The sequence below is a fragment of the Micromys minutus genome (assembly GCF_963924665.1).
Source record: "Micromys minutus genome assembly, chromosome: 4".
NCBI lineage: Eukaryota > Metazoa > Chordata > Mammalia > Rodentia > Muridae > Micromys > Micromys minutus.
Window position 1 is genome coordinate 32,550,873 of NC_137973.1, and position 15,027 is coordinate 32,565,899.

The 15,027-nt window shown below is 48.5% G+C and overlaps 1 protein-coding gene across 11 annotated transcripts in view; it reads right to left on the bottom strand.

The window, feature by feature from the left end:
• Nucleotides 1-6,443: 6,443 nt before the first annotated feature.
• PDE4DIP (phosphodiesterase 4D interacting protein) overlaps nt 6,444-15,027 on the bottom strand; it is a 124,269-nt gene continuing 115,685 nt past the window's right edge. For 4 of the 11 annotated variants that reach the window (XM_080915897.1, XM_080915893.1, XM_080915892.1 and 1 more), the window contains 9 exons: nt 14,511-14,744; nt 13,468-13,512; nt 13,213-13,329; nt 12,241-12,452; nt 10,274-10,417; nt 9,213-9,351; nt 8,917-8,963; nt 8,054-8,105; nt 6,444-7,451 (listed from right to left, as the gene is read on the bottom strand). In XM_080915897.1, the coding sequence (XP_080772023.1) occupies nt 7,312-7,451; nt 8,054-8,105; nt 8,917-8,963; nt 9,213-9,351; nt 10,274-10,417; nt 12,241-12,452; nt 13,213-13,329; nt 13,468-13,512; nt 14,511-14,744 (1,130 nt within the window). In that variant the 3' untranslated portion in view covers nt 6,444-7,311. Of the gene's footprint in view, nt 7,452-8,053; nt 8,115-8,916; nt 8,964-9,212; nt 9,352-10,273; nt 10,418-12,240; nt 12,453-13,212; nt 13,330-13,467; nt 13,513-14,510; nt 14,745-15,027 lie in introns of all 11 variants that reach the window. The other 7 variants (XM_080915889.1, XM_080915894.1, XM_080915891.1 and 4 more) reach the window with 5 other exon arrangements.

Genomic DNA, 15,027 nt, shown 5'->3' on the forward strand with positions numbered 1-15,027 from the left:
TCCCCTTGAAACGTTCCCCACGGCTGAGGGTCCACCCCGTCTTCCTTGACACACTTTTTCTGAGAAATGGTGTGGTGATGTAGAAAGGGCTATGGGAGAAGATGGGGAAGAATGTGTGTTCTCTTGGCCCCACCTTTTGGGTGAACTACAAACAGGCAATGTCCTGTCACGAAAGACGAAATCAACTCTTTTCTTTTTTTTTTTTTAAGATTTATATAATGCATATGAGTACACTGTAGCCATCTTCAGACACACCAGAAGAGGGCATCGGTTCCCATTACAGATGGTTGTGAGCCACCATGTGGTTGCTGGGATTTGAATTCAGAACCTCTGGAAGAACAGTTCTCCCTTCTCTCCAGCCCGGAAATCAACTCTTAAAATTTTAGGAATTTCACAACCACAGAGAGCCCTCTTCATTGTCTGCGGAGGCCCCGGGGAAAGGTATGGGCGCCTCCTAGCGGACAGCTGGGAGCAGCACACAAAATGTGGCTTTACTTGGGTAGGTTCCCAGAGAAGCCGGCCTAGAGGCGTGTCCAAAGAAAAGCCATGGTTGCCTTTATTAGAGAGGAAGGTAGGAGGAGGTGTGGGCACTCAGTTGGCTAAGTTCTCTTTTCTCGCCTCCTGGTGCCTGCAGCCTCCACGCTGCTGTGACCCCCAGGGGCGGGACGGTGGACAGTGTGTGTGTGTGTGTGTGTGTGTGTGTGTGTGTGTGTGCCGAATCTCCATGACCGGGTGAACCAAGAGCTGCTCACAGAGTGAGAGCTGCCAAACCCAAGAAATAGTAGTGGAGGCCACAGTTTCTACGCATCACACTGTGTCCCTGGCATGCTACCCACAACCTCCAGAGTGTTGATCGGGAGCAAGGCATTGGACCTAAGGAGACACTCATGGCCGTCCCTGTCCTCCCCCCTCCCCCCATCTTTTTGCTCTCCCATTTTCAGGATCTACTCTTCCTTCCGCCTGCTGTCTCCTCTCTCTCTTGCTTCGCACGCCGCCATCCCCATCCCCCAGGCTAAGGGTACTGCTGAGGTGACAGACACTTTCCCTTTTGAGAGGGCAGCTTCTAGATTTTCCAGGAAGATTCGGTTCAGACGCTGCTAAGGTTTAAAAGAATACACACTTGTGAAAGCTTTCACGCCCTCCAATTTGGAGATTCTTAAGAATCAAAACTCGGAAAGACTAAGGTGGGAATCTGTTGTTTTAATGTTGATTATTTGTATCTTTGTGTAAGAAGGTGTCAGGTCCCCTGGTGATGAGTCCTCTTACTTACATGGATGCTGGGAACTGAACTGCGGTCCATGACAAGAGCAGCAAACACTCTCTGCGGCTGAGACAACTCTTTAGCTCTCTTAGTGGCATTTTGGTCCCTCAGGACCTCTTTCATGGGACACTTCCTGGATGTTCTTAGGTGTTGAGGAAGACATTGAGCTGTCCCAACTCAATGCAATGGAAACCCATTTTCTCCTGCAAGCTTCTCCAGTTTCATCTAATCAGGACATCAGTTTAAAGTAGGGGATGGATACAGCACCCTTTGTGCTTTTCTAGCCTCCCTGTGTGGCTGTCTAAAGATGATCCATGAATACAGTACAGACTCACTGCTTGCCAACCTTCAACTGTGGGATTCTGTCTCGAGAGATTCTTTCAGATTCTTTTTGCCCCCAAATTCCAGGATCTAGAGTCCAGCGCTGCCTCTAGCCTTCATCCCCGTCTTCTCATTACTAAGTTGGGCCTGTTGATTCCTCTCCTCCTGTTGATGTCTCACCTGCTGGGTTTAGAATTCTAGGCCCCTTCATTGCAGACTGGGTGGTGTGATGGCTGTTCTTGGTTGTCAACTCGATTACAGCTAGGCATGCCTGTGAAAGATGTTTTTCTTAATTAAATCATCCGAAGTGGAAAGACTTACTTCTAATCTGGATTTTTTTTTTTTTAAAGATTTATTTTATTTATAAGAATATACTGTAGCTGTCTTCAGACACCAGAAGAGGGCATCAGTTCCCTTTACCAATGGTTGTGAGCCACCATGTGGTCACAGGGAACTGAATTCGGGACCTCTGGAAGAGCAGTCAGTGCTCTTAACCACTGAGACATCTCTCCTGTCCCTAATCTGGAGTTTTTGAGGTGGGAAGATCCACCTTTAATCTGGACCACACCTTCTGGTCGCAGCCCAAATAAAGGACATTCCACCTTCCCATTAAACTTCTCTAGAGAACTCCCTCAGTGGCAAACCCAGAAGTGTGTCTTTTAGGTGGTTCCAAATCCAGTCAAGTCAACAGTGAAGAACCAGAAATGCCGGGCATGGAGCCTCCACTACAGGTTCGCAATCCCTCAGCTGAGAGATAGCTATGGTTACCATTTTAATATAAGCCAAACTAATCCACTATATGTGTATATATGTGTATTCATCCTATAGGTCCTGCCCCTCTAGAGAACCCTGAGCTAGGGGTAGTATTCAAAGAAAAAAAAGAACCTGTAGAATACACGAACCCTTTCAGTCTGCTGGTCTTTAGAAACCCACCCTATGCAGTATAACAATCAATATTATTGATTGTTATTAACAATTTAATTAAAGTATTAACAATCAATATTATTGTACAATGGGAAGAACTAACTTTTGAAGAATTCAGGAGATATTCTCATAGCATGTCTATCAATGTTTTGGGGGTTTTGTTTTGTTTGTTATAAAGTAACTTTTATTGGCCTGATGACATAATGCTCTCCGCCTGCACCTGCTAATCTAGGCCTAGTCCTGGAGACTTCTAGCCTCCATACACTCTAGTCTAGGTCTAGGACGTTTTCAGTCTCTGAGATTTACTGCTGAATCAGCTCACCCCTTCCTAGTTCTTTCTGATCTCTGACTGGCTGGTTCAACTCAGCTGTTCTGGTTCAGACTCCTCTCAAGCTGACTGATTCAAACTGGCTTCTCTCTCTGCCTCTGAACTGCTCTGCTCGGTCTCAAACTAACTCCAGCAATCGTTTCTAATCTTCTGGCTCCTTCTCATTCTCTTGCTCCCTCTGTCTTTACCTGTGTCTGGCTTTTTCTCTCTTCAGTCTGTCTCTGTCAAACTCTCTCGGTAAAGCTGCCTCCTCCCTCTGTGCTGCTCCACTCTCCCCAACTCTAGGCACTGTCTCCAGGAACTCTGCCGAGTTCCCTACCGCACTCCCTTCTCCGGTACTGTCCGCCTCTCCCCTAAGAAGCTTCCCTTTCCTCTCTTCTAGTGAGTCGGCCATATCCTAGTCTGTCAAATCTTTCTCTGATTTGTTGTTTTGTCTGTTACTCAATTAGACATCACTTTCAAAATGGCTGCTTCCTTCTATAAACTAACTTTACCTTCATTGTGTGGGATTAAAGGTGAGTATTCAGGGTGTATCTATATTCTAGCCAGAACAGGGGTCCTTTCTGTAGTCCTGGCTGTTCTAGAACTCAGTAGAGCAGGCTGGGCTTGAACTCACCGAGACCCACCTGTTTCTGCCTCCTGAGTGCTGGGATTAAAGGCATGAGCCACCACTGCCTGGCTTCTGTCAATGGTCTAATAACCTTTTATTCACTGGGCTTTAATTATGCATTTCCCTGTCTTTCCTACCTCAGGGAATTCAATTTTCCAACTGAAGCTCAAGCCGGATCGCTGACCCAATTAAGGCAGTTAAAAAGGAAGGAAAGAGACATCCTTCTTCCTCAGTCAGATTCTAAAGGCCCTCCTTACCCAGGGTGGCCCTGACAGCCTTCAGGTAGGGCCACCAAGAGCAACTGAAGAGAGCACGGGGTAGCTGAGCATCTAATCCTAAAGCTCAGCTGGTGAAATGACCACAGGACTTCCTTACCCCAGGCTGCCTCCAGGTACTCAGCTCACAGGATTCTCCACCAGGAAAGGGACCTTTGTCCTGGTCTCCTGGAGCCTTCAGGGACCAATCTTGACTGAATAGGAGGAAAGGAGAAACACCCTGGGGTGAGCCTAGGGTGTCCCTACTATTGCCTTCTTACCTGATGTGACTTAGCGTCTGGGCAGCAGGCAGTGGCCTCACAGGGAGGACAGTGTCATGTGGGACACTTATTAGAATGAACAGAGTCTGGGCTAAAAATAGAAGTTTCCCAGATTTTCACACGCTGGCCTTGCTGTGGGTAAGGAATTGAACCATCTCTTGTTTTTTGGCATCTCTAAAACAGTTAGTGCGCGTATTGCATAGGCGCTACAGGATTCGGACCGAGACTGTTCATGAGTGCACTGTAAGAGAGAAAAGGGTCACTCACAGCGCTTGGCTTAAGGGCTTGAAAAACCCAGTAGTGGGATGTGATAGGATGTTGAATATGGTGGATGGCTTAACAGGTCACACAATAGCTCCCCTTATTAAATAAGGGCCAGATGGTCGTTAAGTGGCTCTACTGCACTCATTTCAGGACGGTGACCTAGTGAATCTTGAAAACAAGCTGTGTGTGTGTGTGTGTGTGAGAGAGAGAGAGAGAGAGAGAGAGAGAGAGAGAGAGAGAGAGAGAGTGAGAGATTGTGTGTGAGGAGGGATCATACTCCACCATTCCATGTGTTAACACTGAAGAAGAAAAGAAGAAAACGGAGGAGAAGGAGAAGGGTTCTAGATAACTCTAAATGTCCAGGGACCAGTGGAAGAAGTTTGGGGAAGGGTTTATACAAGTGTGGACCACGAGGTTAGAGCTGCTGGGGTTTCAGAATCAAGGGTCCGGAAAGACAGCTGATTGCAGAGTCTCTGACGTAAGCAAAGGTGGCATGGCTTTAGGGCACTGGTGACTTACAGGAGTCTGACTAAGGTTGACAAAGCAGTGCTTAATCTTTTGCCTCCTAGTAAGATAAAATCAAGAATGGTGGCACTCCTCCTCCTCCTTCTCTTCTTCCTCCTCCTCTTCCTCCTCCCCCTCCTCTTGCCTCCTAGTAAGATAAAATCAAGAATGGTGGCACTCCTCCTCCTCCTTCTCTTCTTCCTCCTCCTCTTCCTCCTCCCCCTCCTCTTATTCCTCCTCCTCCTCTTCCTCCTCCTCTTCCTCCCCCCCTCCTCTTATTCCTCCCCCTCCTCCTCTTCCTCCTTTTTCTTCCTCTTCCACCTTTGGCCTGAGGCCAATGAGAAATAAACACAGAGAACTCCCCAAATCCCACATTCAGTATATGGACTTTTGTATCTTTGTTATATGCTTCATTTTGTATGCTATTGTCAATATTTAACTATCTTGGAAAGGTTTTATATTGAAATTGAATATATTGGCAGTATATCTGCTCTTACATGCATATACATGATAAACTATTGTTACAGTGAGCTATTAGTATATCTGACTTTTTATTGCCTTTGTTTACTTATTTATGTATGCATATGGTCGTGTGTGTGGAGGTCAGAGATAACTTGAAGCACTCAGTTTTCTTCTTCTACTATGTGGGTCCTGGAGATGGAACCCGAGTTGTCACGGTTTGTTGGCAAGCGCCTTTACCCGCTGAGTCATCTTCCAGCTCAGTGAGTCTGTCCTTTCAGTTGCAGTGTGTTTATCGAGAACACTCTGAGCTAATGTCTGCATATTTTGAGTGGAAAACATGAACTGTAGTCCCAGTGCTGTCCTTTGGGCCGCTAGAACTCAGTTCTGTGAAACTGAAGCTTTGCATCCTCCGATGGAGCAGCAGTAGCAAATGGTGCTTTTCTATCTGTAGATTGTTTGGGCAGCTCCATCCAGTCTCCTTAAAGCAGCCTCACTGTCGGCACCAGGCTGGTTTAGGGAACCCGGAAGTGTTTCTGTCGGCTGCCCTGTCTCAACAGAGCCTGTAATTGTGAAGACTGAACTTCAGGGTTGTCAAAATAAACCACTGTTCCTTAGTTTGTAAACATGTTCCCTTCCTCCGTATCAGAGATGTGTTCACACCTAACTTCTTTAAGAAATGCAGTTTTGATCGTCTGCTGAGGCTGTTCTATGGACCACCTTCTTCTTTCTGTGGGCAGTGTCTTTCCCACAAACACACACTGTGCCTGCAGTTTGGTCAGTTTTTCCTGGCTCATGTTCATCTATTTCATCTTGTTGAAGTGAAATCCACGGGGAACTAGGGTTCATACTCCGGCTCTCTGGCAGACCATGGGGGGACTAGGGTTCACACTCAGGCTCTCTGGCAGACCATGGGGGTACTAGGGTTCACACTCGGGCTCTCCACGGGGGACTAGGGTTCACACTCGGGCTCTCTGGCAGACCATGGGGGGACTAGGGTTCACACTCGGGCTCTCCATGGGGGGGACTAGGGTTCACACTCGGGCTCTCCATGGGGGGACTAGGGTTCACACTCGGGCTCTCCACGGGGGGGGGGACTGGGGTTCACACTCAGGCTCTCTGGCAGACCAGCTGAGGTAAGGCACATACTGGGGGACACAAGATGGCAGCATGTCTTCCATATTCTATATCCTTGTTCTGGGAACTGGTACAGAAACAAGAAGCAAGGAAAATAATCTCTTTATACAGTTTGCTTTAATAGCCATCAGAAAGACTGCTTAGCGTCTTCTCACCCATCCGTCTGCACATTATGTTGGCCTTCAACACGTAGCCATAGCAACATATATAAATCTATATTATACATTTATACACACACCCATGTCCTGTGAGCACTGTGGAGACACGGAGTCTTCAGTACAGAACAGGCCTTGCCCCTGCCGCTAAGAGGCACTGGTGTGCTGTGCACTAGGATTCAACAGGCATGATATGGCCACCAGTCCCCAGTTCCCCTGAGGGAAGTTAGAATTACAGGGACAGCAGAGGTTAGGAAGTTGGTTCAGCTTGAGATTGCGTAAGAAACAGAAGGTGCTAGGCTAAGTAAGCACAGGACACCTACAAGTTACCACGTTCGCTGTGTGGACTCAAAGACCTCTGGTGTGGTGGTAGAGGCCAAAGTACTACCAGGCTTAGCCCATAGGGCTGGCCTGGCTCAAGAGTGGGTCTGTGAGGGGAGTTTGGGAGACCCCAACAATGTCCGGCAGGCACTGCTGCTCAATGGTGTGTGCTTTTACAACTGTATGAGGAGCGCTGGCATTGGGACCACACATCCGGTTTGTGGGCAGTAAGGTCCTAGTTCCCCTGAGCTGGCTCTCTTGAGGACAGATGCTGAGGTGAGAACGAGGCGGCACCGTGCTGCTGAAGCGTCTAGAAGCGGTGCCAGGAGGCCTTCTACACAGTCTATGTGAGTTTTGCTTAGTGCTGGGCCCAGGGGCCTAATCAGTCATTGCTTGCCAGGATGCCACTTTCCCTCCTGCCTGTCCCATGTGGACACTTCTCTGAGCCCTTCTGTGGACCTCCAGCAGGGGAGGAGTCAGACCAGGTTTTCCTCAGCAGATAGGCAGCACAAGGGGCGGGCAGGCCCACCCTTCCTGCTCTTTTAAGGACCCCTGGCTTCGCCTCTTTTGTGGCTCCTGGAAGGCAAGGGTCACAAGGCTGGAGTGCACATCAGAGCCCTGAAGGATTTCATCTGCAGACAAGAAGAAAACAAACCTAGTCAACATGAATGTTCAGGCACTGCTGGAGGCTGGAGTAAGAGGCAGATATTGCTGGAAACCAGGAGCCTGGTTAGCAAGCAAGCGAGTACCAGGCGTGGGGGTGCCGGCCCGGAGAAGCTCTTGAAACCCAGATTAGACCTCCTTTCACACTCCTGGACTCTGGCTACTTACACTTCTGTACCCTGAGTGGCCAGACCCCGCCCATCCCCTTTCAGGAGCCAGTTCCTGTTTCAAATCAAGTAGTGTGAAGCAAATTAGCAAACAGAAACCAAGAGGGCCTTTTACATTTCCTAAGAAAGAAGTGCTGAGTAAAAGAGGAGCCCGTGCTGGAGGAGCGACATTCAGCAGGAAGTCCTCCTGGTAAGTGAACCGCCCACTTTTCTGCGAGGGGGCGGAGCCAGCCGGGCCTCCAGCGGTGAGGCAAGTTCTACCTTTACAGCCTTGGGGCGGCGGACTCACAGAGATGAAGGGGCCAGCCAAAGCCACACAGCCAGTTAGTGACAGCCTAGCTCTGCAAGCCTTCAAAGGGCCTAAAGAAACAGGCTGAGCAGCGTTGCAGAGGATGCTGGGTTACCTTTGCTGGGACAGGAAAATGGCTGCACAGAGGCAATCTCGTAAGTGTTGTGCTACAGAGGCTCGGGAAAGAAAGGAGTTGTCAGATAAGAATGAAGGGAAGTTAGACCAAGACAAAAGGGTGTGCTACATCACAGCCCAGCCCCCTCTCCGCGGGGCCTTAGCTCTGAGGTGATTGGGAAGTGTCTGAGCAGATGCAAGTCTACCCTCAGAGAATAGTTTCTGATCTTTAAGCCATATCATCTGCACCACGTCTTCTCTCGCACTGCTTCCCGGGTAAGACTAGCACTTAGCATCTGTGACAGTCCTAGAGAACTCCTGCTAGGGATGGGCCATCTTTCCCCCGAAGAGGTAGTGTTCATGTCCAGGTTTTCTCTACACCAGTGGGAGGTGATAAAGCTCGATCGGGGACTTCACAGACTAGGGTGCTCCCCACCTCACAGTGCACGGGGCAGTTTGTAAGGTTCCACTCTGCTTTTTTCCCATAGAGCCCCTGAGGAAATCTGAGTGCACAGTGGGTCTCACAGGCAGACACCAAATATCTTGGCCCTCATGAGGCAACTGCACTACATTTCTCCAGCCTACCCATCCCACAGAAAGGACAGAAAATTAGAGTGAAAGGGAGAGAGAACGACAAGATGAGGGCAAGCAGAGAGGTGGTGGGGGGGGTGTTGCTGAGGAACCACACCCTACACTGGACCAGAAACCTCTTAGAATGTCAGTTAGCCAGGGGTCTCTCTCTCTCTCTCTCTCTCACACACACACACACACACACACACACACACACACACACACGCACACAGGGTGAGAGTGGTGGGCTGAAGGCAGGCTCTGGCTCAGAGCTACAGTGTTGGTTGTCCTTACCTCTAAATTAGTCCGTGCTTTCTTCAAGACATCATGGGTCCTGGTCACTGCAAACAGAAAACAGCCCCACAGATGTGCAAATTACCAGCTGAATCTGGCTCACTTGGCACATGCTCCTTGAAGCACTTTCTCTGCTACTGGGTGTGGCCAGTTGCTAGCCACACCCCCTAGATCCCCACCATTGCTTATCATTCCCTCTCTCAGCAGTCCTAGTCCCTCTTTGGTCACTGTTCATCTGCTGCAAGACTGAGTGTCAGGAAGAGCCCTCCCTATGTGTCCCCTCCAGGGACACCTACGATGGCTCACGATGAATTGTTCCATGCTTTTCTTCCTCTGGTTGGCCCTCTTCAGACGCACAGCAGTGCTCTGAAGGAGCTGTTCCTGTTGGGATACTTGGGCTCGCAGGTCCAGAAGTTCTTTCTTCACCAGTTGTCCCTGAGGAAGAGGGACAGACTCAGACAACATTCACCAGGCTGAACACACACCCTGGGCTTTGTGGGAGAATGCTACCATCTTCTCAACCTTTTGTATCTAATTCCTGTCATTTAAACTCCCCTAATGCCAGCAGGAGACAGCTGAGGACCAGGCCACCAGACAGAAATGGGGAGGGAATCTACAGCCTGCTGGGGAGAGCCCCACTCTAGGCCAACACCAAATCCCAACTGCAAGCCAGAGCTCTGTTTTGTCCGGCAGAATATCCTCACCTCCTGAGTGACTTAGAAGTTCAGAGACGTTCTGTCTGAAGAGATGGGACTGGCCAGAGGACAGTGGGACAGTCTACAAATATCTGCCACCATGGAGTTGTGAAAGCACAGTTGGGTCCATAAAGACACCAGCAACAGTTAACTGCAGTGGAGTCTAGGGGATAGTCTGCCAGCCACAGCCCACCTGAGAGACAAGCGGACCCCAGGAGGCACAAACTGTACAAACTCTTGCGCTTCCATCACATGGCTAAAAGAGGCCATTTGCTCATGGTGGTGTTCTGTGGCCTTTGATCAGGTGCACCTTAGGAATGAAGGATGCCAAATGGCTAACAGGTCTCTTAACCAGCTCAGCTAAACCTCAGGGTACAAAACCTGGAAATGTCTGGATGTCTGGGCTGACTGTGTCTACTTTCCATATTCTTCCCTTCTCTGGTGTCTCATCAGGAGTTGGAGGGTGGGAAATGAACGTGTCAGAACTGTAACGACGGAGCCATGGTGGCTCTGAGGCTCCAGGATGTTCTCCACAAAGATTCTGCCCATCCCAACTTGCCATATAACCCCAGATCATCAAGAAAGTGAAAGGAGTCAGGAGCAGGGTAGGGCTATACTGGCCTGGAAAGGCAGGCTTTACCAGCCGGACCACAGCCTCTTACCTCTTTGCCTACCAGTAGAGAAGCATGAGAGTCTGGCAAGGCTGCTCTCCAGAACCTGCTGAGGAGGGCAGCTGATTCTTCTAGGGTGTGGTTCAGAGCCCTGGCACTGCTCCAGAGCTCATGGACACTTTTGTTACCTGGGACCTGGGGGCAGAAGACGGGTAGTCATGAATATCATTGGAACTGGGGCATCTTGCTGCTCTGAGACTGGGGCTCAAGTTTCTTGTGTCAACAAGCACAGGACATAGGGCTGCTGAGACCCCTGGCTTTCCCTTACAATTCCAGGTCAGCTGGTCCCTTTGCCTAAAACCCTTCCCCCAGGATGACCTACTTTCAAAACTCATCCCGGTGTTACATCCTCTAAGACACTGTACCTTCCTTGTCTGTAATGCAGCCACAGGGGACAGACCACCCCTCACGCTGTGTCTATGATGCCTTATTGTGCATATCAACAAAAAACCCCATCCTGCTCTTTAGTAGTGGGTCCTTTTAGACAAGGCTGTCCTCTATAAGCACCCGTGAGCTTCTCAAACATTATCATTGGTGCCTATCCCTCTCATCTACTAAGCACACCGTAGAGCTCTGATGGCTGATCCCCTCCCCTGCTCAGTCTGAACGGGGAAACCTGGGCTATCAGGTTCACTCCCTTCCACACATGCAAGTTCATATGGATGCTGGTCTGCCTGAATGATGTTAATCTATCCACCTGTGGCTTTATGCCAGCATTCCTATTGTAAAGCGCTCGGTTTTCTGGAATTCTTGGTCAAAATACCAACTCAGCTGTTCTATAGTTAAAAATGGGAAACAGAGTAAGGTCTGGATGGATTAAATGAAAGCCAGTTCCTCAGCTGCTGAGAGATAGGAAGCCCAGAAGTAAGGCCCGTGCAAAGAAGGCACAGCCAGAGATGCTCCGATATACAACAAGGACACATGCTCCACCATGTTCATAGCAGCCTTATTTATAACAGCTAGAAGCTGGAAAGAACCCAGATGTCCTTCAGTGCATACAGAATGGACACAGAAACTGTGGTACATTTACACAATGGAGTACTACTCAGCTATTAAAAATAATGGGTTCATGAAATTCTTAGTCAAATGGATGGATCTAGAAAATATTATCCTGAATGAGGTAACCCAATCACAAAGAACACATATGGTAGGCACTCACTGATAAGAAGATATGAGTCCCAAAACTCGGAATACCCAAGATACAATCACAGACCACATGAAGCTCAAGAAGGAGGACCAAAGTGCAGATGCTTCAGTCCTTCTTAGAAGGGGGAACAAAAATATTCTCAGGAGAAAATATAGAGACAAAGTGTGGAGCAGAAACTGAAGGAAGGACCATCCAGAGACTGCTCTACCTGGGGATCCATCCCATATACAGCCATCCAACCCAGACAATATTTCTGATGCTAAGAAGCACTTGCTGACAGAAACCTGATATAGCTGTCTCCCGAGAGGCTCTGCCAGAGTCTGACAAATACAGAGGTGGATACTTACACTCAACCATAGAACTAAGAACGGGGTCTTTAATGAAAGAGTTAGAGAAACAATTGAAGAAGTTGAAGGGGTTTGCAACCACATAAGAACAACAATACCAATAACCAGAGCTATGGGGATCAAACCACCATCCAAGGAATGCACATGGATGGACCCACGGCTCCAGCTGCACATGTAGCAGAGGATGGCCTTGTTGGGCAACAATGGGAGGAGAGGCCCTTGGTCCTGCCAAGGCTTGATGCTGCAGTGTAGGAGAATGTCAGGGTGGGGAGGTGGGAGGGAGTGGGTGGGGGAGCACCCTCATAGAAGCAGGGGGAGGCGGGATGGGATAGGGGATATGGAGGGGAAACTGGGAAAGGAGATAACATTTGAAATGTAAGTAAAATATATCGAATAAAAAAAAAAAAGAGCAAAGAAGGCAGAGCCAGAGCACTAGAGTAACTAAGAGGTTTAGGTGTAATTACCTCTGTGCCCTGAGCTTCGAGCTCAGGCCTTGTGAGAGACAGTATCTTTCGGACCAGCAGCTTGCCTTCCTCAATCTGCTGTTGTAGACCACTGTAGTCATCAACATGGCCGATGACGTGTCTGCCGTGTTTGTTGGCAAATGGGACTTCGGTAGCATCAACCTCCAGCTTGGGAGGGTTCTTCACCTCTGCAGGATCACCAGAACCTAGCTCTGACAAAGAAGCAAAAGTAGGAGCCATTGTTATGTATAATAACGACCTCAATTCACACTCCAAAATACAAGAGGCAAGCAGCAAGTCAGCCTTCAATACTGCAGGAGGGCGCTGCGGAGCACTCCGTGTTCTGTATAAGCGTGCTTATGTCACTTAGATAGACACGTTTACACTGGGTTGCAGTAGTGTCACCAGACAGAATTTAGAATTACCTGGGAGACATGGCTGTGCTGAATCACTTTGATGACATTAACTTATATGGAGAGACACATCTTAATTGTGGTCAGGACCGTTCCCTAGACAGGATGGAGTGGGGAAGGGGCTCAAGTGCTAGCACACATGTGTCCCTGGCTCTCTGATCCTGACGTCAGATACTATGCGACCAGGTCCCTTAAGTTCCTTTGGCACCCTTGCTCTGGTGGAATATAACCTGCAGCCAGAAGCACACCTTTCCCACCCGCTTTGCTTTCTCAGGAAACTTTGCCATAGCAAAAAGAAAAGACACTGTGATGACGTCTTTTAACGGGTGAACTAGGGTACACACTGTTCATGAGTGAGTAGGTTTCTGGGTGAAGGATGACGAATACCCTACTCAAGGGCAGGGCAATAACAGAGCAACCAAGGCAGAGGACTGTGCATGCCACAAGACTGAGAAAGGTCTCTAGGTACAGGTACAACAGGTCCAGAGAGCCGACCAAAGGTTGTTTGCATCAATAACTTCCCATCGCCTCCTAAGTCCTCTCTCATCACTGTATTTACCATTTGTGCTGGTGATGATGGCAGTGTCTGAACTTGGAACAGAACAAGAAGAGCTGGGGAGGACCATGGCTGGGGAATTCAAGCCAACATCCCGGACTGGGGGGGAAGCAGCTGAACCTAGGGAACAAAACAGTCACCATGTGAGGTCTGCCAAAATGCTTCTCGCTGAGTCACACAACACATGCATAGCCCAAGATCAACCTTAGAGAACCAGCATCCAGAGACCACAGCACAGGGAGACAGCAGAGTACCTACTGTGTGCTCTTCTATTGAAGTGAATGTTTCGTGAGAGTGTCATTCCTAGTTGAAAAAAATCAGTAGGTATTTTATAAGTCTGATTTGGATATAATTTTGCATGTAGGTTCTAGTATCATTATGACTTGAGGTGAATTACACATGTGCATTTGCACACAATACAGATGTTAATATGTTGACAAAGGGCAGGGAGAAAGGTTCAATGGAAGAATATTTGACAGCATTGAAAAAGCAAATAGTTTACCAAAGAATGAATGGGTCCACCAAGGGTACAGTTCAGCAGTCTGGTGTCACCCTGGATGCTAATAACTACAGCAAAGATCAGTCATCTGTCCCTGATCCTTATCCCTAGATCCAGAAGCCCTTGCTTGCCTATTAAATGTCTTGGAATTCATTTTTCTCATGAGAAACACAGAAGAGGAGAAAATGCCCTATTTCAATGAAATTGTGTATTTGATGGAACTAGTAAATTTTCAAGCACTATATAAATATAAGGAATCAAACCTTATTGTTTCAATCCCTTGACAATTATTTTATTTTTAAGATTTATTTATTTCATGTTTGAGTACCTTGTAGCTATTCTCAGACACACCAGAAGAGGGCATCAGAACCCATTACAGACGGTTGTGTGCCGCCATGTGGTTGCTGGGAATTGAACTCAGGACCTTGGGAAAAGCAGTCAGTGTGCTCTTAACCGCTGAGCCATCTCTCCAGCCCGACAATTATTTTATTTAATGCTACAGAAAACCATATGGGCTACATTTTTTTTTATAAGCCCTGTTTTCAAGTGGTGTAAACAAAGAATTAAACACTTGAGTGTTGAATACTTTGCCCAAAGTAGACAAAGTAAGCTTCGGATGGAATTACCTGTGTGCCCTGAGCTTCAAGTCCAGGGATGCTGCATGCTGGCTTGAGGCAGACTCAGAATCTGGAGACAGGCCTGACCCTAACTCCCGGGCTGCCACTCGGGAGGCCCTGGAGCAACCCTGGATTCTGCCTGACCCTCACCAACTGGTTCAGCAAGGTTCCCTCTTCTTCCCTACCTTGGAAGAGTGGCTGCAGGTTTGCAGGCTCCACCTCAGCTGAGAAACTCTGGCTAACTGGGGAGGGGCAGAGACTGGCTTTGCCAGCACCAAGATCCATCTGCTGTTCCAGCTGTAGCCGAAGACGGTTGTTCACTTGAATGCTCTGCTCCAACTGTCCTCTCAGAGCTCGAATCTCTGCCACCAGGCAGCTCAACTCACCAGGGACTTGGTGACAGGAATCTAGGCTGAAAGCTGAAAGCAGAAAGGAGGGAACCTAGTGGCACCGATCATGCATGTCCGTGTACTAGTCAAATATCCTTCTGTGACATTCCTTTCTGCCGAGGGTCCCGCTGGAGTCTCAGGGGCGTGGCTGCACATCTGTAAGACGTACCCCTTTCATTCAGTACTCAGGTTGCTAATAACTAGCCTGAGATTCCCCTGAGGGTCAGATTTGGACTGGCAGGTGAAAATGAGCCAACTGGGTTAAACTTTGTCCCGCAGGCTAGAAAGCAGGTCAGCACTGAACTACAAAGGA